A 22,297-nucleotide genomic window follows, 5' to 3' on the forward strand; every position below is an offset into this window, starting at 1 on the left:
TGGATATGATCAACAGCAAATAAGACGTAATTGGTTTTATTTTTTCAAGCTCCGTCATTAAGAGACTGGTTAATTACACAGTGCAGAAATTAAAAGCTCACTGCAACTCACTCAAAACATAGTATGCACTGCAAAGCATCTGTATGTCATTTCAAATAAAAGTTTTAGATAAATGTAGTGTGTAGTAAAATTCAGCAACACCTCAGGCTGGTATTGGGTAGACAGAACCATGCTGATGCCAAACGCTGTAGATCTCTCACATGAGTAAGCCTGTATGGTTAAAGGCTGTATATGCAAAATACCAGATGCTTGTGCTGGCAGGTAATGAAATTTCAGGAAAAATGTAAAAAAAACCCCAGTGGTCTGTAGCACCTGCCTTTTTTGCATCTTCGTGTTGGTTATTCAATAAAAGTTTTAGTTATGTCTGTTTTATTCTCTGTTCCAGTTCATGCTTGTGTTTAATAAGCCGTTCTATTTCTGTTCCTAGAGTTTGAAGGTTTTCCTTTGGGGGAGGAAAAAAGGATAGGGTAAGTTATACATGGAAAATCAATCAATCAACACAAAATGCACTAATAAGTTAAAATTACTGTTTATGTCAGCAGGTTGATGCTTTCAAGTATCTGGAACAAGCGCAAATGATTAGACAGTTGGAGAAAACCAAGCTCATTTCAATAAAGGATGCAGAGCTCTCAGCAAGTCTTTTTTTCATTTTAATATTCTACCAGCTGTCTAGAAAGTATAGTGTTCAAGGGGAATGATAATTACAAGAAGAGATCTCCAACTTCCATGTAACACTGCAGGCCACCTGGCAGCGTGCACATTTTCCAGCGTGCACAGTATTTTCCAGCGTGCCTTCTTTCCCTTCCAGCAGACATGCTGCCCCAATAGAGGTACCCAGCTACTGGGTACAGGGCCATGCCCCTGGCTCTATGTGACTGGGGGAGAGCATGGAGAGGCCCTTCCCCGCTGAATGCACAGGCAGCCCGGAATTTATTTCAAAATGCAGCCATTTAGTGCAGCGTACAATGAGAGTCCCAATACAAAGGTTCAGCATGGACCATGTTACAGAGCTCTTTGATTAACCCAATGCTATCCAGCATCACCGATTCACAATGCACTGACTTCTGAAAAGCCTCCTCCTTTTAACATGCAACTTTTTGAAGGCAGTATCTCAGAACCACAAGAACATGCTGAAGAACTGGCATAGCTACTCACTTTCAATGTAATATTTTTCAGTAATGTATCTTCTAACACAGCCTGCAGCTTCCTGTTTATCTCTAAGGAGAGTTCCAACGTGAGACCACTATCAGCGGGATGAGATGTATACAGAGATGCCATAATCCCACCCCGTCTACTCAAGTGTACTTTGTTGAAGTCAGAGGCCTCTGATGATAGTGTTCCAGCTTCTTCCCGCAAAACATAACTCTGAATAATTCTGGGGTGGAAAAAAAATTAAAAAAAACCAAACAAACAAACAAACAAAAAAAAAATTATAGCATTATAAGGCAATTAAAAGTCAGATATTGAAGTAACTTCAGATTCCCAACATAAGAGTCATTTTATTTTCAAACAGTACTGTATTACTGAAAAAGCAGTAAAAATCAACTCCTGCAACTTCAGGGTCAGAGGAAAACCTGGGATACCACAAGTGTTACAGGAGATGCTGGTAAGCTGAGTCACTAAAATGTGTGAGATTTACATGTGTAGAAGCATTCTGAGAAAGTCATACTGCTACTGGAGCAAAAAAACAAGGTACTTAAAAAATGCCTCTCTCTCCTTTGCTGAAAGATTCCAACAGGGAATCTTGAGCTTTCTACAGATGAGACAAAAATTACGAAGTCTCTGCTCAAGACTCTTCACAAGCTGTGATCATGTTCTATGAAATGGTACCAGATAGGCATAAATGTATAGGCTCATTAAGCAAGGGCTACACTTAACAGACAACTGTACTTTCCAGAGGAAGGTATATGCCACAATTTCTTCCTCTCCTAACAGAAGTTCCAGGCATCACCCTGTAAGATGATATTCTCATGTAAGTGGAATCTTGTCTCACATGTTAAACATCGACCACCTTTGGCTCAGCTACATTGTTTGGTATGCATGCCAGACTACCATCTGGAAGTATGCAGAGTCTCCTTCCAAAACACACACTTTCAATCAGCACCTTTTTAAGCACATGAAGAGAATGGACTCCTGTTAGACAGCGGCAGCACCTCAAATCAGCCACCTGGTAACCATTTTGCTACCAAAGAAACATACCATTCTATTCCTCCTGAAAAATTGTAGTAGTAAACAACTCAGCTATTACTGTAACTGCTGGGGAAAGCTAAGGAGAAAAAAACCCCAAGACTAATCCTACCTTTGAGATCTACTGTTACTGCAGTATTTTTATTGTTTTAAATATTTTCATTTAGACAATTACTTGTCTTACATAAAATCCAGAATACTTCGCTAGTGCACCAGCTCAACACTGAAAAACCATATGAACAGAACTCAGAACATACTTTGTTTTTTTCCTGATTTCTTCCACCAGTTGTTTAATGTGATCCTCCATAAACTCCATCTTTTCATTTTTTCGAGCATGTGCCTTCTGTAGCCTTAGTATTCTTTCAACCAAGACAGACTTGTCCACCTCTGGGAAGCTATCCACAGCTACTGAAGATCCAGTATTCTCAGGTGACCGATCCTCATTGCTGCTGCGCGCATTAAGGGACCCTGCCAATACATCCAGATTTGTAAAAGCTCTTTTTGCTTTTATACTAGGTAAAATGTGTCCACTAGTGCGGTGCATGCACTCATTACATTTCAGTAGCTTAGGGTATTTTCTTCAGAATGTCAGTTTCCCTTATATTTTAGTGGGTTTTTATATAAACTATCCTTACATCATTTAAATGATACATGCTGAAACAGCAGTATAGTCCCCTAGCATGGGCATAGCTCCTTTACCATAAGTGTGCTTGCTTCAGTAATGCTTATTCCTGTGTAAGTACCTTTATATTCATTAATATTACTTTGTACAAGACTGATCTGATTTCAATCTCTTTTGGAGTCTACTAAAATTACAACACTGAAAACTGCGTACAGAGTGACAAAAGCCCTATGTATAACACCCTGCAGAATTGTTCACTTAGAGCTTGAAAAAACATTCTTTTCTTTCTCTCCTTCTCTCAAGTATTTCTCTCTCTTATACAGAGAGATTACAGGACACTAACAGAACTAACCAAACTTAAAAGCCAAAGATATCAAGGAAGAAAACAGACGTTGTTTTCAGTGCTAAAATAACCGCTTTAATTCTAACTGGATAGAAAGTAATGAATTCTACACAAATATGCTGATGCCTCTAAACATGCTAATTGATTTATCATTTATACAGTTGCAACTGTCAATAGTGCAATTAAGCAATGTTGGAAGCCACTGCTCATTTTTGTTTTGCCTCTGGCAGAATTTAAGAGGGTCCTCTATAAACTGGAGTCCTCTGAGCTTCCTCCAAACATAAAACCAACAAAATAAAAAAGGTAGGCATTTAAAAAGAACCAAAATACATAAACATTATAAACATTAAACTTAAATCTCATAATAAGAATAAGCACCCACAACTGCATTCATCCAAGCGCATTTTGGTGCTTAAAGGCTATTTTGTCAGCTTAAATGGGCGGCTGCCCACACACTGCATATGCCCAAACCACAGAAAGAGCAAGGCTCATGACAGCACACCATGGCAACCTTATTAAGATTGAAGGATTGTTTTGGCAGCCCTGCTATGTGCTATATTACCTGATGAACTGGAACGGCTCCCCATGCTGCTGACTTCTTTGTCATAATTACCATTTTCCATCTGATCCAATTTCCTCCGCGCTAAAAGTATAATAAAATTATGGTTACCAACAGATTAAAGCCCCAAAATCATAGCGTTACACAATATACACAAAACTCTAATCCTCTCTGACCTGCACTAATTTAACATGGCTTGACAACTGAAAGATAATGGTAGCAACTAAAAACTTCGGCGGGGCCGGCGGGGAGGGACACACGACAAAAACCAAACAGCTCGCCTCCTCTTCCTGCATCTAACCACGAAGCACCTGGATGCAACTTCCACAAAGATCCCTACACCCTGCGGCAGTTGCCAGCTGACAGGGTAATGTCATACATAGGATTAACTGGGAACAATTTGATTTTACTTTCAATTAGGACTGCCATGTAAATAACTACTGAATGACAGAATGGCAACGCCGTTCCAGGATCTCATAACTGTATCACTACTGGGAGCAGAGTGTAGTACTTGTGCCAGAAGCACCACTCATTCAGTAAGGATCAAGAGGGAAAGTGCACAGCTGTTCATATATATACAAAGACATGGAACTTGTCTTGCACAATGCCAACAGGATCTCTTCTTTCAAATACATTTCAAAAAGATCTGATTATATTAAAATCTGTTTGCCTTCAGAGCATATACATTATTGGGTATTCAATGATTTTACACTTGTTGACAAAATTAGTCATCAGTCTCTCCATATCCATCTTTAAAAACTGAAGCACTCTGCTTAATATACTAAAAAGCAACTGTCACCAGCAATTCCTGATACAGTCAGCAACCATGAAACTTCTAGCAACCTTTGAATATACTCCTAACACAGACCAGGATCCATATATACCCACAGTGACATTTCAGTAGTCACATGATAACAAAGACCAAGCTCCTTTGAAATAAATCTCTCATTTTATATCTAAGCCTATTTCAAAAGTTGTATTTAAGACCAAAAATTGACACCAAGGCCTGTTTTCTGTAACTGCAGATTCCCCAAGATCTAACTTGCTCACTCACTCTCACTGTCTTTAGGGACAGGGAGAGCTTGAAGGGCTACACTCAGTGTGCATACACAGACCGGACAGTTCTCTACCAGACACTGTGAAGGGTCTTACAGATGGGGCTGACTCAATATATTTGAAAAGAATTTCAACCTAGCTGAAGTTGTTTCGTGAGATCTTTCAGGTTTGCTGTATGCTTGCGCTTCTGGGTAGCCAGTTCATCCTTCAGTTCATCCACGTGGGTCTTCAGCACTGTTAGTTCTTTCTGCTCTGAAGCTAGCTGAGCCTGTAGTGTCTCAACCTCTAGCTTTCGCTGATCCTCCTCCTTCTGCAACCTGGTGACCTGAAATTGTAGTTTTATTTTCAGTCATATACAAAAAATGCCAGCCTAACATACTGTACACTCAACAGTCCTAACTCTGCACTTTACTTTTGACCTGCAAATCATTCACATTTTACATCTACTATTTAGGCTAAACACTACAACTGCAACTGAATATGCAGTACAGTGCAATGCTGCAGTAAGACTCCTGAACTATCTCCAAAACATCTACATGTAGAAAGCCATGCTGTACAGTGCAGTCACATCACCTTCCATGACACACTACGTTTATTAAAAATTACAATCATCTCATAGTACAAACAGGACCCAAGACACAGTTTACAGTAATAAATTTCACAGACAAATTACAACTTTTTGATTGTTTAAATGACAAGTTGCACAGAGAACCCTGTAGTTCCAGAAAGAGCAACACAGTAACACCCCCTCATTCCAACGCAGTGTGCCTCAGGACTTCTTTCCCCTTAGAAACATGAGGTATTCATATCCCGGTGCTATTAATCTATCAAATTGGCAAACTCAAGGAGAAATTGTAGTGAGGTAAGACACAAGGTGGAATTCACATGCCACATCTTTACTAGTATCACATATCTTACTAGTGCAAAAAATAAGCTGCACGCTATACTCACCAGATCATCTTTAGTCTGTTGAACACATTCCAGCTGATTCTGCAGCTCTCTTTCGCTGTAAGAAAGCTTATCCAACTGGCTCTGTAAGGAATTGTTTTCAGACTGAAGCTGTGCATTCTTACTGGTTAATTTTTCAGTGAACATCAATAGCTCAGATTCTCTTTTCCGACTACCTTCAATGTCCTTCTGGAGATCAGTAATCAGAGAATTGAAACCATCTACTTCTTCCTTTAAAGCATTGATTTCTTGTTCATCTCTGTCAAAACAATTGTATCTTATTAGGGATAAGCTGAGCTTAAAGATATGAAATCTTACTGAAATAAAAGCATTCAGGTCAAGACCAAATAAGGCAGAGGAACAAATTAATGACCCTGGTGCATCTGTTAGTCACTGGATGGTTTTTAAATGCCAAGGGAGTTTGCAGATTCTGTTTCATGACATGTTGCAGTGCTGAAGTGACAGATATCTGTTATCCCACAGTCATTAGCTTCCTCAAGGAAGACCATATCTCTGTATTAAACTTCATGAGCTTCGGTACAGGGTATAACCAAAACCCTCATCCAGCAATAAAAGGAAGGTCTGCAAATCCAACAAAGGTAGTCATTCTGTAAGACAATTTGTCTTTAAGAGATGGAGAAATACTCATTTTGAGCTTCTCCAGGGCACCAGTACAGTGACTTCTGAAACACGTCTGAAAACAGTGCAGCCCCGATCCAAAGGACCTGTCTTACTCCGCTATCCCTCCCCCAATCCTCTACAAAACAAGTTCTTGTTTCTACTGAAGCACTCCCATTAGGAGACTTTTGATCTACCACTTGTAAACCCTTTGAGTGAGAAAGGCCCTGTCTTCAGTTATTTTAGAGGAAGTGACAGAAATTAATTCCAAAATTAAATAGCTGTTAAAAAAGTTACAGACTAAAAATGTCCTCCTCTCATTTGCTCTTGCAATATTATTTCATTAGTTTTTCAATCAAAGGATTTTCTACACCTTTCTAAAACCTTACCTTCCAACATCAGCAGAAAAACCTTCACCTCTCTTTCTCCCAAGGCAGTGTGTATATTTAGTTTTATTTTTGAATTTTAAGTTATACAAAGTAAGGGCACATATCTCATTTAATTCCTTGTCAGACAGTGTAATTACGAGAAGGCTCAATTCACTTTAAATCAACAACCCCATATCATCATGATTCTTCAAGCAGAGGTGAGGCTCAGGCAATCCAAATCATTAATCATTCTGAAAATTAACTATAATTTTCTAAAACTTTATTAACTGAATTCTACTAGAATTCCATTACTATAAAATATATGCTTCCAAATAGCAAAATGAGGAGCTCATGTGGTTAATGACAACAGAAGTTAGCTAGCATTGCACTACCAAAGGAAAACATCAAATGTATTGCACCCTGCCTTCACAGCCTTTTAGGCTAATTCCACCTTTCAGAAGACTTAAGACTGAACAACTACAGCACTGATTTTTTTCAGCCATTTATGCTACAAAATATGTCACCTATAGCTCCCTTTTAAAAAAATATGCCAGAAGGCTATGCTTGTATTTTACATTTCCAAATACGGTGTTTCATTATGACAGGAGAAAACTCTAGTTAATGGTCAGGGTTGAAGCGGCCAAAATTAAATGTTTAGACCATCCTAAAAGAGATCTCTAGCTTATCCTCAAAGCTCTCCAATGAAGGAGACCAGGCAACACTAAAGGTAATCAGTATCCAGCCCAGCAATAAAGTTCTCTCCAGCATTTAACCTAAAAATCGTTCCTGCAGAACTCTTTATTGTTATCCTTCCTCCAGTGAACAAAGACAGCTGAACATTCCCTAATAGCCTTTTATACACTTAAGGACATCTCCTTTCCGTCTTCTCTTCCCCAGGCTAAAGAAACCTGCCACCTCTATTCTTCTCTCATCATGAAAACAGGTAGGATTTTGTGTGAATTAAGATGAATTTACTTCCATTTGCTTCCAGGAAAATGAAAGGCAGTAAGTTTGTTTATTCTACCCAACAACAGAAAAAACAAGAGGTCAAGATTCCAGGATTTCTCTTTCATAAATGATAATGGGAATTCACTGGTCCAGGTTTTAAATCTCTGGTTGAGATTCCACAACTTTATCAAGCATTCGATGGAGTACTGGAAAACTGTTCAAGTCAGAGAAGTAAAAGACAATATGAAACTTCATATAGGAATAAGAAGTGTTGTACAGGAAGGATACTCTAAAAAATTTATCTAAACTGAGTAGGAATCAGAGACAGATATTTAATCATCTGTCAATTACTGAGAGGAAAAGATAACTGGAAAAACACACTGTAGTTTCACACTGTGATCACATTCATTTTAATTCATTTGGCAAGATCCCAAGTGAAAAATAACTGTTATTGATCGAAGTGTAAGCTTTCATCATCTCTAACAAATTGTAGTTTCCCCACAAAGGCTGATGACACTGTGCCAATACAGCTGACCAGCACGCAACAAATGGAAAATGCTTCATTCTTTAAACCCTGAGGAAGGCATGTAATCACTGAAACATTTTTCAATGATAAATAAGAACTGTTCAGAAGCACACGAGGGACACATGGGTGGTTCTGCTTATCTGACAATAGTCTATCTCCATTTACGCAACACCATTACAATCAGTGATGAAGTGGATAGCATTTGTATATTCTAGTCCGTATGTGCCATATAAAAACATGACTATGCTCAGACAGTCCTGAAGTGTCCACAAACCCAACTCTTCTCTGAGATTATTTACCTCACATTCTTAAATGAGCAAACTTTGACAGAGCAGAATGAATTCCAGTCCATTAGAAATACAAGTGCTCCCTATTATCTGAATATAGCATCTGTCAAATATATAAAATTGTTTTTATTAAATACTTTCATTCATTCAGCACAATTTTGAAGCAATCTATCTTTCCAGTTCAGTTGCTTTTCCCCGATTTTTCAATAAAACATGCACTGGGCAGACACCTAGAAGACATAACTTCCTACAGTGAAGGGCAGAAAGCAAGCACTTCTTATTCTAGTAATGAAAGATATAAGAATTAGACTTATCAGTCTCAATCCCCTCATCTTAAAAGAGGCCACCAAGGTTGTCTCCAGTACTAGCAATACTGTTTTAGATTAGAAACACACTTAAATTAGGACAAGGATTCTTCAAATTACAATACATTTGAAAGCATAAATAATTTAAATTAAAAAAAAAAAAATTCCACATCCCAGATAATCTTTTAAATCATTCCTCAAAGTGCATAGCTGTACCTCTGACGTTGATCCTGCAGATGATCTACAGTTTTGACTCTGTCCAACAAATTCTGAATTTCAGTTTTCTGTCTATTAATGATTTCTTTATACTTGGATAACTCATCTTCTGTTCTTAAACGCTCGTCCTCCAGACACTTTACCTAAATAAAAAAAAAGCAGAAACTATTTATTCTCCCAAACTTCAGAGCAGAATTATTCTCATCAAATGTCTAGATTGTTGTACAAAGCTTCTGTGTTATTTTTTGATGATTTGAAGTAGCTTAGAACAATATCCCAAATATTTCAGATCAAATACAGTCAGAAAAATAAACAGACAAAAAAAAAAATTAAACAAGTATGAATAACTCTTTTGTCCAAAGACTGAAACTTATCAGTCTAATGGACCAGGATCCAAAGACATCATCTTTCCCCAGTTACCAAGCCAACCCCTTATTATGTCTTCCTCCCTTTTTCTAAAGTCCTACTGAGCTAAAACCCTGCTCTGGATAGAGGAACTAGCACGCTAATCTATAGTCCATTCAAAAGTTATGGAGAGCATATACTCCTTTACCAGAGGTCACATGTATGACCTCTGCAAAACTAGCTTCACAGGTAGGAAAAGTTTACAAGTATTTTTCATTTTCCAAACTTACTAAATTTAAAAGGTGTTTACTAAAATGTTTCTTACAATTTTTCAGTCAAATGAGGTGCATACCATCCAACAAAACATTGTTGTGCTATGGATCAACTGATACTCTCTAAGAAAGGCTACCCAGAGTCACAGTTACATATACCTTCCAGTCTCATGCCAGCCAGTCTCTAATCACACCCTTTATTCCGAAAGTAGTAAAAATACAATTGAGAGATTGAATATAGTCTTGTCCCAAAACCCAACACTATGCTTTTAGCCCCACGGCAATCCAACACAGCACACATTACCTTTGTTCTCAGTGTTCGAAGCTCATCCATGCCTTCTTTAAATGTTCTCTTCAAGTCTTCCAGTTCTTTTATTTTTGCATGATGTACCTTTTTAAAGAGTGAGAAGCTCCTTGAGAAATTTAAGCGGACAGTTGCATCTCCTGGAGTGTCAAAAAAATCTAGGCCAATGCAGGCCACCACAAGAGCTGAGAGGTCTTTAAGGCAGAACAGGTACCCTAAAGATTTTTTTTTTAATTCAAAAAGCAAAGCCAAGCCTAAAAGCTTCTTTATCCTCAGAAAAACTGGGAACAAAAGTGAGATTACACACTCCAGTTTTAGGTGTACAAAGTTAAGCCACAACAAACCCTGGAGAAAGTTCTAGGCAAACTGAAGATGGCATATGCACATGAAGTGTGAGTAGCTACTAAATCATTAGAGAATTTAGCTTTTGGGCTAGCAAATCTCTACACAGAACAGAGGCTGTTCCCTGTTTCTCCTCTTGGCAAAATACTGGTCAGAGAAAGGCCTATCATCTGAATTCGTGCTCTAAATTATAGCAACATTCATGTTTATAAATGAAAGAGCAGTTATTTTGTCCTTGTTATATCATCCTTTTCCCATAACTTTGATTTTAGAAAGTGCATCCAAGGCAATAGCTAAAAACATCCTCCAAAGAGCAGGGCTGCATGCAGAAACCTGGGCTGTAGTACTAGCCCATGTCCTGGTTTTGGCTGGGATAGAGTTAATTTTCTTCCTAATAGCTGTTACAGTGGTTTTGGATTTAGTATGAGAATAATGTTGGTAACACACTGATGGTTTTAGTAGTTGGAGTGTTTGTACTAAGTCAAGGACTTTTCAGCTTCCCGTGCTCCGCCAGCGGGAAGGTGCGCAGCCAGGACAGCTGGCCCAGCCTGGGCAAAGGGATATTCCCTACCAGGTAACATCGTGCTCAGCACACACAACCTGAGTTGGCCGGGGGGTCAGGAATCACTGCTCGGGGCTGGCTGGTGAGCGGTTGCTGCATTGTGCATCACTTGTTTTTTGTATATTCCTTTATCAGTCATATTATTATTATTTCCTCTTCCTTTGCTGTCCTATAAAACTGTTTTTATCTCAACCCATGAGTTTTTTTTCCGATTCTCTCCTTCATCCCCCTGGGGGATATTTACCACATATTTACCTCCAGGTGATCAGATCTCTCCTGAATTTGTTTCTCTAGTTCTCCTTTAGTTACTCGGAGTTTTGCATCCAATTCATTTGATTTAATTTCTTCTGATTCCTAAAAGGATTGAAGATACGTAAGTATAGTTTTAGAGTTTTATGTACCCCCTTCTGGTTTTATGAGCATACGGACAGCTTTTTGCATCACTAAGTCTCTTTTCTGTAGCTATGTATCTGATAATTCTGAACATGCCAAGGAAGATCCCCACACTGCATGCCAATCCACAAGAACACTTTCCCTTTTATTTAACTTGCCAAGTAAAGAAATCGGAGACTAGTCATCTCAGCTTTGTAGCTCGCACAGAATAATTCTTTCCTGCTATAGCTTAAGACAGAAAGGGAGGAAAGAGAAGACTCAGATGCTAAACACTAATTTCACCTCCTGAGAAAATATGCCTACTTGATAGGTTTTTATCATTTCTTGACAGTTTTTCCTTATCTGGTCTGCTTCTTCTTTTGCTTCAGTTAATTTTGTGGTTGCATCTTTGAGACGTTCTTTGGTTTCCTGTAACAACAGTAATAAATAATGGGTTAAACCTATTTATTTAACTTAATCCGGGAAAAGTATTTCTCCTAATAAAAGCTTCCTACTTCAGTCTGGAAAGAATTAACAACAACAACAAAAACATCCAGCATTATTTTTCCTCTTTCTTCCATTCAGCTATTACTTTATGCAATTTTGTTTGTTCCAACATGAAAGCACAACAAAAGGACCTCTTCATTATGTGCCATGCACATTTTCAGATGATAGATTTAACTCCATCACATAAAAATTGAACTAAGACAACAGCTAATTCATACAAAAAACAAATTAAAAGTTGATCACCAATTAAAAGTTGATAACAACTAAAAAGTTGATCAAACAGAATCCACCCCCCCCACATTCTCCCCTCACATCATTTCAACATTTCATGGTACCAGTACCACTTCACGAACCTTGTGTGAATCCATTTCTGTTTTCAATTTGTTCTGAGCCCATTTTACTTTGATAACATGAGAATTGATCTCTTCTTTCAATTTTTCTATTTCTCTGTTGAGTCGAGTGGCTTCACCATCCTAAGAAGAGGTCATAGATTTTATTTTATGGATTTAAATCATCCAGTGCTTCTACAAGAAGACTCCCGCTCAAGTGTCAAATGCAGGGGGTTTTTTTCTTACTGTCTGGATTTTGCAAAAGCATGCACAGACTTGAGTGCTCAATAATGCTTTAGCCTGTAATCCAGTGAAAAAAACATCAGTGTTCTGGTTTGAATAGCAAGGTAAGGCTGCATTACTGTTAATACACATTAATGTTACATATCTGTCTAAGGGCAAAGCACAGTCTAGAGTTCTGATCTAAAATAACTATCTCCTGGGTAAGCTGCACAGTCCTCTTTTTGTTCTTTTTTGCCAAAAGGATGAGGAAACACAGGTTCAAAGTGGTGAGGCCACATATTATACAAGGCTACAGACAAAAACTGCAACACCAGTGGAACGGTATTACCAACTATAGCGGTACAGACTAGCGTGAGCACTGACAGCAAGTCAGTATGCAAGTCAGATCACTAACCTGTAAGTCAGTGTCAAGCAAGGATGTTAACAGAAGCATATATTGCTGGCATAACCTTCTATACCACTATCCACAAACCACTGCATTAAGCCACATTTCCAGACTGTGTTTCTGAAAGTAATAGCATCATCTTAACAAAAAAGTTTAAAGCAGCACTGTATGAGGGCAGTACAATTCCAGTAACCCTCAGGAGTTATGCAGATAGATAGTATGTTAAGTTCTGTTTAGGAAACCTGAAGTCATGCTCCCGCTGCCTGTTCATGTGAAAGAGGACACGGAGGTGACTGTGTTTCAGAAGCATAATTTTTAGGACTTTTATTATGATGTATTTTTCTGATTGATTTGTGCATAGTACAAGTGCTCAGAAGAGGCCAAATCAAAGTTTGAACCGCATTCATTTATCAATTTTTGGAACTTTCATGTGAAATAGAATTGTGAAGGACAATACAAAAAGACAGGTATAATTTTAAGAGGCTGGTGGGAATCTCACTGCCTTCTAAAAAATGGAAAATTTTTGGAATTGGGCCTGAAAAATCCTATTGCTTTATTACCAATTTTTAGTAGTACAAATGAGAAAATACAGAGTGAACACCCGGAAAAATAGCAAAAAAGGCTGCAATAATCTAATGCCATTATAGGCTTTTAAAAAAAGAATTCAAACAAGCTAGAAATTCCCTCAAAATCCAGGCATCTGCAACAAGCAGTCTTTTCAATTTTGTCAAAAAACCCTAATGTTTCACAAACTAGTATCCAGGGAAATGTTAAAAGGGATTTCAAATACATGACAATGAGAACTCAGTAACTTCCTCCCCTTCCCTTGGAGGAAAGGGGTTTCCACAGCTATACAGCAAAACCCAATAAAAACAGGTTTATTGCACCAAGTACAACTGCAAACAAGTGATAAGGTTGTTCTGATAGTACTTTTAATCATTCACTCAAGTCATACAGCAATACTTAGAGCACCTTAGTTTCATAGAGCTGGTGCAATCTTCCTTTTTCCTGAGAAAGTTGTTTGATTTTGTTAGTATGCTTTTCAATTTCTTTGTTTGCATCTCTCACTCGTCTCTCAAGCATCTCCTTTTCCTTTCGGAGGTCAAGTGACTCCTTCTCCCCTCGGACATATTTCATCACCATTGTTTCCTTCTCATGGCGTGCTTCTTCACATTTCTTGTTTGCCTTGAAAAATATTAAAATGTAATGAATCAATCTTGTATTCCATAATTAGCTTTTGTAAGACACTACTGGATATTTTCAGTATTGCAGTATAGTAGCATAATAAAGTAGGTTTCAAAAGCTCCAGTTTTGCAAAGACTAACATTAGATCCCATGTAAGTACTGGAATTACTCATACTTCTAAAAATAAACATGCATCTAAGGAGCTACAGCTTCACAGCTAAACATCTCAAGTGAGTTATCAACACATTAGTGATTTGGAATATAATTTGTTGTTTCAGAAGGAAAGAAGTGTATTTGGTAAGTTTCATTAACGAAGTAATTTTGCAAATACCCAGTCCCAGTCCTTTGTCTTCCCTCACCCACATGCGAACTGCACCATCATTATCCAGTGGCTTATTTTTCAGATGGCTTATTTTTACGGATTCCCCCTACCCCAGCACTAACAAATTCTGCTTCAAATAAAAAAAAGAATCAGACACTGAGTTTTAGAATTCATACAATAGAGAAAATACTTGTCAAAACATGATATTAAGAAGGAAAAAAAAACCCCAAACATCTCTGCTCTCAGTAATACATCAGACAAAATAAGAGCTTCGTGCTGGAGTTGAGAAAAATATTAATTTTGTGATAGCCTGTCTGAAAAAAGCCACTGCCAGCTTTTACCTCCTTTTGAACAAAGATCAGCTTACAGGCAAGGAAAATGAGTTTTTCTTGAGGGCTGAATTCCATACACACAAACACACACACTAAAATGAGTTATCAGTCACTCTAGAACATTAGCAACTATTTAGAAATTCACTGATGCCAGTTATCAAAAATGCATATATAACCACATGCTAGTAGTTCCAATTTTGGAAAATTTTGCCTTACCTAGTGATCTAACAACCTAGGCTGCATGTTTCCTACAAGAACCAAGTTTGTTGACAAGTTGTTCAATAATTAAAGCTTTTCCATATTACCTGCTCCATTCGAAAAGCCATCTCTTTGTGCAACTGCTGAATAGCATTTTTGGCTGCTGCATCTTGAGTTAAAAGTTTGTCTTTACTAGCTTTCACTTCTTTATTAAGCTCTTCCATTCTTGCTTCCAGCTAAAAGATGACATTACGATATAATTATAGGGAAAATAAGACTTTGATCACGTTTTGTACAGGCAGGAACATACCACACAAAGTTAGATGCTTCAACAGATACTCACCTATATTTTACACTTGTCAAGCTGCAACCTACCCATATCAACATCTAGCTTCGCATTACAGTACAAGCATGAGATATGTCAATTCTCATCTTCAGTGAGACTGAAGGTGTATCAAATGAAGTAAAACACGAGGTATAGTAATTTACTACACAAAAAATTAGATTGACAGCAAATGCTGGGGTGCCAGAGCAGAGATGGCTGCTCTCTGAAGTTGCTTCACCTCTCACCCTTTCGTTGCTATCCCTCTGCCATATCCTACACTGTGCCAGCAAAGCAGTCACGCATCCATACTGAACTGGACTGGGAATTAATTCATTGAAAAATAAGTCAGCAAATAGAGAGATGCTTAGTCATTGTGCTGGCACTTTTTTTAGACACCTAGTGAACCAAGTCAGAGACCTGATCCAGCTGGAGAATAATTACCAATGTTCAACTGGAACGCTTCCCAGAGCATGTTCACTGCGCAGTCATGCAAGTTCAGTAGAAGAAGCAGCAGCACTAGCACAAAAGCAAGTGGTGGCTACAGAAGCTGTAATGCAGCCCAAAGGTTGTTGAAATTGTGCCTTAATGACTATCTTCTTGTTGCAGGGGAAAGCCAATTCACCCAGGTTAGTTTGCTTTGGTTTTGGGAGGGTGTGTGGCATGTAAAAAAGTTACAAGAACCCAGGGTCAGTATCTTACATTTTGTGCAGTTCCAAACTGCTACATAAAAGGCAAGAACAACCTAAAATGCATCTGTTACCACACAATGAATTAATCACACCCTCTTCAGCAAATGAATCATTGCCCATACAAAATAAGTTTTACACGTACAAGCAGGCATGTACAGTTTGCCTGCAGCTGTGAATGCAACCAAGCTTTCACTGACTTGAAAGCTACCAGAAAACACTAATTTAGAAATTGTAACATTAAAACACTCTTAACAAAAATGAAAAAACTCGTGTTTCACTGCAATGTATTTTACAACTCCAAGTGCTATCCAGCTACAATATAAAAGTATTACACTCCAAACCAGTATTTTCTGAAGTCACTTGCGAGCATGTAATATCACAGATCCTTCTTATCTGACCAGAAAGCAAAAGAAAATCCCTTGCAAGTTATTTTTTTCATAATAGGATAAAGCAATTGCTGCATAATATAGCTTCATGAAATCATACAGTGAAATGTTTTGAAAATGAATTTTCAAAATTGAAATTCAAAATTAAATTTGAAAATGAAAAAAAGTGAAAATCATTTTTCCATGATATGGAAATTGCAAACAGAGAAAACAAGTAAGATGCTCATACAGATTTATTCAGGCATATGCAATTCCAATTTGTAGCTCAAAAATAAAACTTTTCAATTCCATTTTCAAAGATTCTTTGAAATTAAACAAAGACAAAGTTTCTACCTACATTAATACATTCGTCTGGAACATCACGAGCCTGACACACTGAGAACAGATTTCTGAGTGATGTAGACATTAACAGAGAAACCTGACAATTAGGGTAGTACCACCAGTACTTTGACAAACAGAAATTAATAATTTAAATGCTACCTCTTGCCAGATTTCTAAGCTGTAATCAATTTATAAAGCAAGGCCAACCAACTGTAGGAACGTTAGCAGATAACTTCGTAACAGACAAGCAATGACACCTGATGTGATACCTTCTCTTCCCACACTAAAACCAGCCTATGTCAATGCACACTCTATGCCCCACTTTGGCCTGCCATGGTTCTAATAATTCCTGGATATAGTAACTGATAATATCAAAATAATGTGCAAGACTACAGTTAATATGCTCTACTCTATACAGGTTCCACATATTGTTAACATTCACAACTGTAACTACACATCCATCCACTTATTAGCAAATGCAGTAGTTAACAGCAGGAGATAAAGATGATAAGAGAGTCATGTAGGATCTCCTTTATGTCTACATACAAGAAATAAATCATCCCATCAGGATAAAAGACTAAACTTGTCATTTTTTGTAAAAATGTCTAAGAGGCTTTCAACATACACTGTCTCCAGCAGGAAGCCAAGGTACACATAACCTACCCACCAAGGCAACCCATGGAACAGGAACTCTCTTGACTTTTTAAAAGACTTCCAGACATGGAACATGAAGTGATCTGAATCCAGAAAGTCAGTTTATCCAAAGACACTAAATGCTTTTAGCCAGTGAACAATATTCCTTGGAATGGCAAAGCAGATTTAGCCTCATAAAAAGCTTAGGATAATAAGCACAGCCATTCCTTCCTTTACATTCCTTCTTTCTCCTCTAACAAGATGTCCTTGGTACCATAAGCAGTGAAAATAGTGACATCCTATACAGGTGAGATACTAACCAGCACTTCTGTTTTGTTATCTGTACCTGTTTAATAATGTTTAGGTGCTGCTTTTCTGTTTCTGTTCGTTTTTTCAATTCGTCTTTTAAGTTGTCTTTTTCTGAGCAAATTTCCAAAATCAGTTCCTGATGTTTTTTATTTTCTTTAATCAATCTGTAAAGAAAGAGAAACAAAATCAAGTGCAGTCCTGGTTTGTTTTTAATTTTGAGACACGATTTTTCCTGTTTGATCTGCAAATTTTATTGGGAGTTATAGTCAGAAACAACAAATTGCTTGTTTCCAGCATTTGGGCATTGTTATTGTCCCAAACGATGAAGTGAGACATTTGGTACCTCTATGCAACTACAGAACTGTAAATGCTAACAATTTTAAGGTACTTGTAAGACAAGTAACTTCCAGTCAGATAGCTCTACCAGTCAAACGCCTGAAAACACAGGTACTGTGCTCACTTCATGCATTGCTCTGAGTAGCCCTTAAAGTTCACAACCTGGTAAGAAATGAAACCCTGATTTTCCAAGTCCTAAGTAAGTACGTAACTACAACAACGTCCATGCTCATACTCCTTCTAAAGCTCAAATTTTTAGCAATTGTTTGTTCCTTTGCAGCTCATCTGTTTGAAGCCTGAGTTGAAGCTGACAAGTATTTAGTCTGACCTTCTAGCACTGCAATAGAAGATAGTTATACATAAACCTCCTAAGTTAATGTTAGAACTGCTGAATAAACAGTCTCAAATGTATATAAACATTTAAAGATACAGTTAGATGGTGGATATTTTAGGCCACTAATTGCATGAATTTGTGGGAGGCATGTGCTTACCTGAACAAGATATTTGAATAACCTTTTATATATATACTTTAATCTTTAGCTTCCCTCCTTTGAAAAAAGAAAAAAAAAAATCTCTAAACAAACTAGGCTTCTAAATTACAAGGAATTCAAAACCATCAGTGGAAGAGGGTTTAGCACTTCTGAACTGGTTTTTAATCTGTTAATGAATACTCCAGGATTACAAATCTTAATTCACACAATTGCCACTCACTGATACATCTTACATCTGATCACAGGAGACAACTAGGCTATTTCCTGAGCAACGTTACAAGAAATTCTGCTGATCATAAACTAAGGCACAAAATCAACCCAACCCAGAATGCCCTTTGGAACAAAGTGTTTCACAGCCGTTTTACACTCTTGAGGTGAGTCCCCAAGAGTCAAAGGGCTGCAAGCTGGGATAGCAGCTGGCAAAAAAACAAGAGAGACTGAAGACATGTTTGTGGAAAAAACTGTGTGTGTACACATAATACATACATATATTTATATAAACATTTGTCTCTAAGAAAGTAGAGTATGTGAAAGTCCATGGCTGAAAACACTGACCTACCTATGCATTTACCATAACCAAGTAAAACCCAAATAACTTGTTCATTTATGGACTCCTGCAGTTACAACCATCTACACACCCACTACTTCAGATTCCCACTCCTCCTCCTCCGCAATTACTGAACGTCTTAACTATGCATTCACAAGCCTTCCTGTCATCAACTGACTTTCCTCACATTTATCATTTTTATGAGAGGTTAACTGGTGAGGTGCAAGAGAATACTTTCCCTGCTCTGTTTTTTGGGCATCTCTTCTCCCTCTCCTGGTTTTCCCTCCCTTTGATGTCCTCCCATACCATGGGTGTCAGAGTGCCTTAAATGTAGAGTAGGACACTCATTTCCAGCTCTGCAAGAGGGAATAAATTGGAAGTTAGAGGCTACGTTTTGTCAGCCAAACACATTTCTAAAATGGTAACAGAATATGAAACACCAAGTGGGGAACCAAGAAATCAAGCAATGAACTGGTTTTTCATTAATACAATATTCTTCAGGTAGTGCACTGCCTCATAGAATTATTAAGCCCATTTTATTACAGCACAGTTTATAAGCCATGCATTTCAAAAACAGTAGACAGTAGTTTATCTACATACGACATTTCTAAGTCAAAGAAAGCTCTCGACTGATTAGCAGCTTTGTTGGATTATGACAGGAGACTGAATGCTACTCGAAAAAGAAGTAAGCAATTTCAAACTCATAGATGAAACGCATACAGCAAGAGTAATTACAAAGGTTCATTTCTACAAATACAAATATGGACTGAATGAATCCTGGACTATTTTTATATCACTATTACATTCACAGTATTTAAGTAATTCTAGTCATTGGCAGGCAATTCAACTGAACAGTTGGCTATTCAGTTCCTGCCAAATTCCACAAGAATTTAGAGATCTAAGCACACATTTTTATTTAGTACATACCACAAGTAAATATAATTCCTCATTTAAAGAACATAATTTAAAAAGCTCATTAACCATCCTTACAACAATGCACAAGAGACTACTTGTTTCATACCAAAATGCTGTATGCAGTTGCACACAACATGCAAGCAAAATTTTTCAGTACACACCTCCATTTGTGATGAGCATACTCAAATACTCACTTTTTTATAGTTTGTTCTTGTTCCAGGTACTTATCCTGCACACATTTTTCAAACACGGCCAAGGCATGTTCACCCTTTCGCACACCATTTGGGAATTTTCGTTCCTTCGAAAAATCCGTAGATAAGAGTTCAGACTCTATTTCCTTTAGCAAATCCTCCTGTGATGAAGTCTGATGTATTGTGGAAATAAGCTTCTTTGTGCAGTCGGTGTCATAAGGACTTTCTGAATAGATTTTATCACTAGATTTTTTCACAAAGTCAGACTCCTCCCTTAGGTCCTGTAATATTTCCATTAACGACTGTTCCGTCTGATTAGCTTTTGGATCTTGTCGTTCAAATTCTTCACTAGATATATGTTCTGTTTTTGTGGAGTCTTCTACCTTTCTTTCAGAGCAAGCACTGGCACAACAGTCTGCCCCTCCACACTGCCGCTCCTGTCTTTCTGCCAGGGACTCATTGTTGCTTATGCCAGTAACTGTTGAATCCTGGTCCGAGGGTAACAACCGTAATTCCCTTTCCAAGACATCAGCGTCCTCTCCAGTACAACTGATGCTTGAGCAGTCCTTCATTCCAGACGTTTTATCAGACTTCTCATTATCTGGGGATCTGGAAGAGGCATCATCTGACAGACTGACTGGCTCTAGTGTGCTTTGCATTTCTGGGAAGTATCCCTCCATCACTTTCCTTTGGAAATCTAGAAGTAGAATTTACATTACACAAGATTATATCTCAAAATCAAAATTGAAAGAGATTGAGAGAGGGGAAAGAAAGGCTACAGGAAGTAAAATTCAAAGGGCAAAAATATTTAGATATGTAAGTGTCATGCAGAGTTTGTTGATTTTCTTCCAGCCTAACTTTTAAGTAAATGCTCCAGTACAAGTTTTTCTAAAAGAAGTTGAGAAATCAAAGATAGCAAACAGGAAGTATTGGGACATAAATGCCAAGACAATAAAAAAAGCAGAGCTTTTTAGAATTAATAATTCTATTATTTCAATCCATAGGCAGTCCAAGTTATCACCTCTGAAAAACACTCAGACATAAAAGAACAATAAAAAAAAAAATTTAGAGTCTTACAGCTTTCATTTTCTTATACACTATTTGAAAGCAGTAATATGCCTTGACCTACTCAGTTTTACAACATAGGGTGGCTACTCCCTCATTCAGCCAGAATATACAACTTCCTCACTGTGACGTCTTCACTCACCATCCATGCAGTGAAGTGTATCTGTACCCAGCAACCTAAACGAAGGAAGGGCCTGGGGGAGGGTGGGGTGAGATTCTTTTTTTCCCATCTGCTTTCAAGCAGCCAAAATCCCTTGCTCGAAGAGCACAGATGGCCTGTGGCAGATTTGTGCTCTCAAAAAGTAGCTTGCAGAGCAAACATTTAAGGAGTTGAAAAGCCATGTAGAAAGTGTTCTGCTAGAAGGACACCATATTGAGATCCAAATAGCCAGAGCACTTATGGAAGAGCCTGGGTATAATGCTGTACCTTCTCCTTCAGGAATCCCAGATGGTCAGATGTCTGGAAAGACTTCTGGCATTTTTAGCAAGCACAAAAAGCCCTTATCATATCATTGCCCTTAGAAGAAATTCATTACAGCAGTCATAACTTTTAGATGCAACCCTATTCCCTGATACAGGATAAATTAGACTATTTAATAACAAGGCAAATTTTTCATTTATAAATTCAACTCTGCTATTCCAACAATTATCTCAAAGGAAGGAGTAACCTTGCCATCTTGCAACACTGAGCTTGTTTTCATACTTGCTTTCTCATTTGTTTAGCTTTCTCTTACACAGTCACACAGTCCAAGTCATTCAGCTACACAGTCCAGGCCCCGCACTCTGACTCAACCTGAAGGCAAACCCTTCATGCTGCTGGGCTCCACTCCTCCAGAGTCCTGCCTTATTAACCAACACGCAGCACTGAGGCTTGCCTTGTTAAAGCAGAGGGATACATAGAATCCCATTAGGCCTGTGACTACTTGCTACCACTATCACCTTTCACTATTAGGTGTAAAAATCAGGTAAGGAAAAAAAGCAGCAGCCTCAGCCCAGCTGTTTCTACCAGGAAATACAAACAAAAAACAGAATCACACAGAATCACTAGGTTGGAAGGGACCTTCAAGATCATCAAGTCCAACCATTAATCCAGCACCATCATGTCCCCTAAACCATGTCCTGAAGTGCCACATCCACATGTTTTTTGAACACTTCCAGAGATGGCGACTCCACCACCTCCCTGGGCAGCCTGTTCCAATGTCTGACCAAAAAAACCCTACCACTAGTACCTGAAACCAACAGTTGGGCTACAACCGCCAGTTAATCAACAAGAGGAACGCATAAGGAAAACTGAGCATAAGGCTGAAAGCATGAAAGGGAACACACCATGACTGGACAAATGATGTCC

General features: G+C 38.1%; 1 protein-coding gene across 1 annotated transcript; it reads right to left on the reverse strand.

Annotated features, from left to right (window-relative positions):
• Positions 1-141: 141 nt before the first annotated feature.
• CCDC186 (coiled-coil domain containing 186) lies at positions 142-20,574 on the reverse strand. The gene is made up of 15 exons (XM_010287736.1): positions 19,888-20,574; positions 17,442-17,568; positions 14,849-14,977; positions 13,677-13,889; positions 12,101-12,220; positions 11,565-11,669; positions 11,124-11,222; positions 9,965-10,051; positions 9,044-9,186; positions 5,779-6,034; positions 4,963-5,152; positions 3,775-3,855; positions 2,505-2,715; positions 1,216-1,435; positions 142-502 (listed from the first exon to the last, which is right to left on the reverse strand). Exons 1-15 carry the CDS (start codon positions 20,562-20,564, stop codon positions 419-421), a joined length of 2,742 nt encoding a protein of 913 aa, XP_010286038.1. The 5' UTR covers positions 20,565-20,574; the 3' UTR covers positions 142-418.
• Between the last annotated feature and the right edge of the window lie 1,723 nt (positions 20,575-22,297).

This window comes from Phaethon lepturus, unplaced genomic scaffold (assembly GCF_000687285.1).
Source record: "Phaethon lepturus isolate BGI_N335 unplaced genomic scaffold, ASM68728v1 scaffold18715, whole genome shotgun sequence".
NCBI lineage: Eukaryota > Metazoa > Chordata > Aves > Phaethontiformes > Phaethontidae > Phaethon > Phaethon lepturus.

What these genes read in the sequence shown, in the direction of transcription:
- CCDC186 (XM_010287736.1), bottom strand. Translation starts at nt 20,564, where the DNA reads ATGGAGGGATACTTCCCAGAAATGCAAAGCACACTAGAGCCAGTCAGT. An exon ending in ACCAGCTCTATGAAACTAAG is followed by an intron (nt 12,221 to 13,676) that starts GTGCTCTAAGTA and finishes ACCTCTTCTTAG; the next exon opens with GATGGTGAAGCCACTCGACT. An exon ending in TGAAAAATATTACATTGAAA is followed by an intron (nt 503 to 1,215) that starts GTGAGTAGCTAT and finishes CCTCCCCCAAAG; the next exon opens with GAAAACCTTCAAACTCTAGG.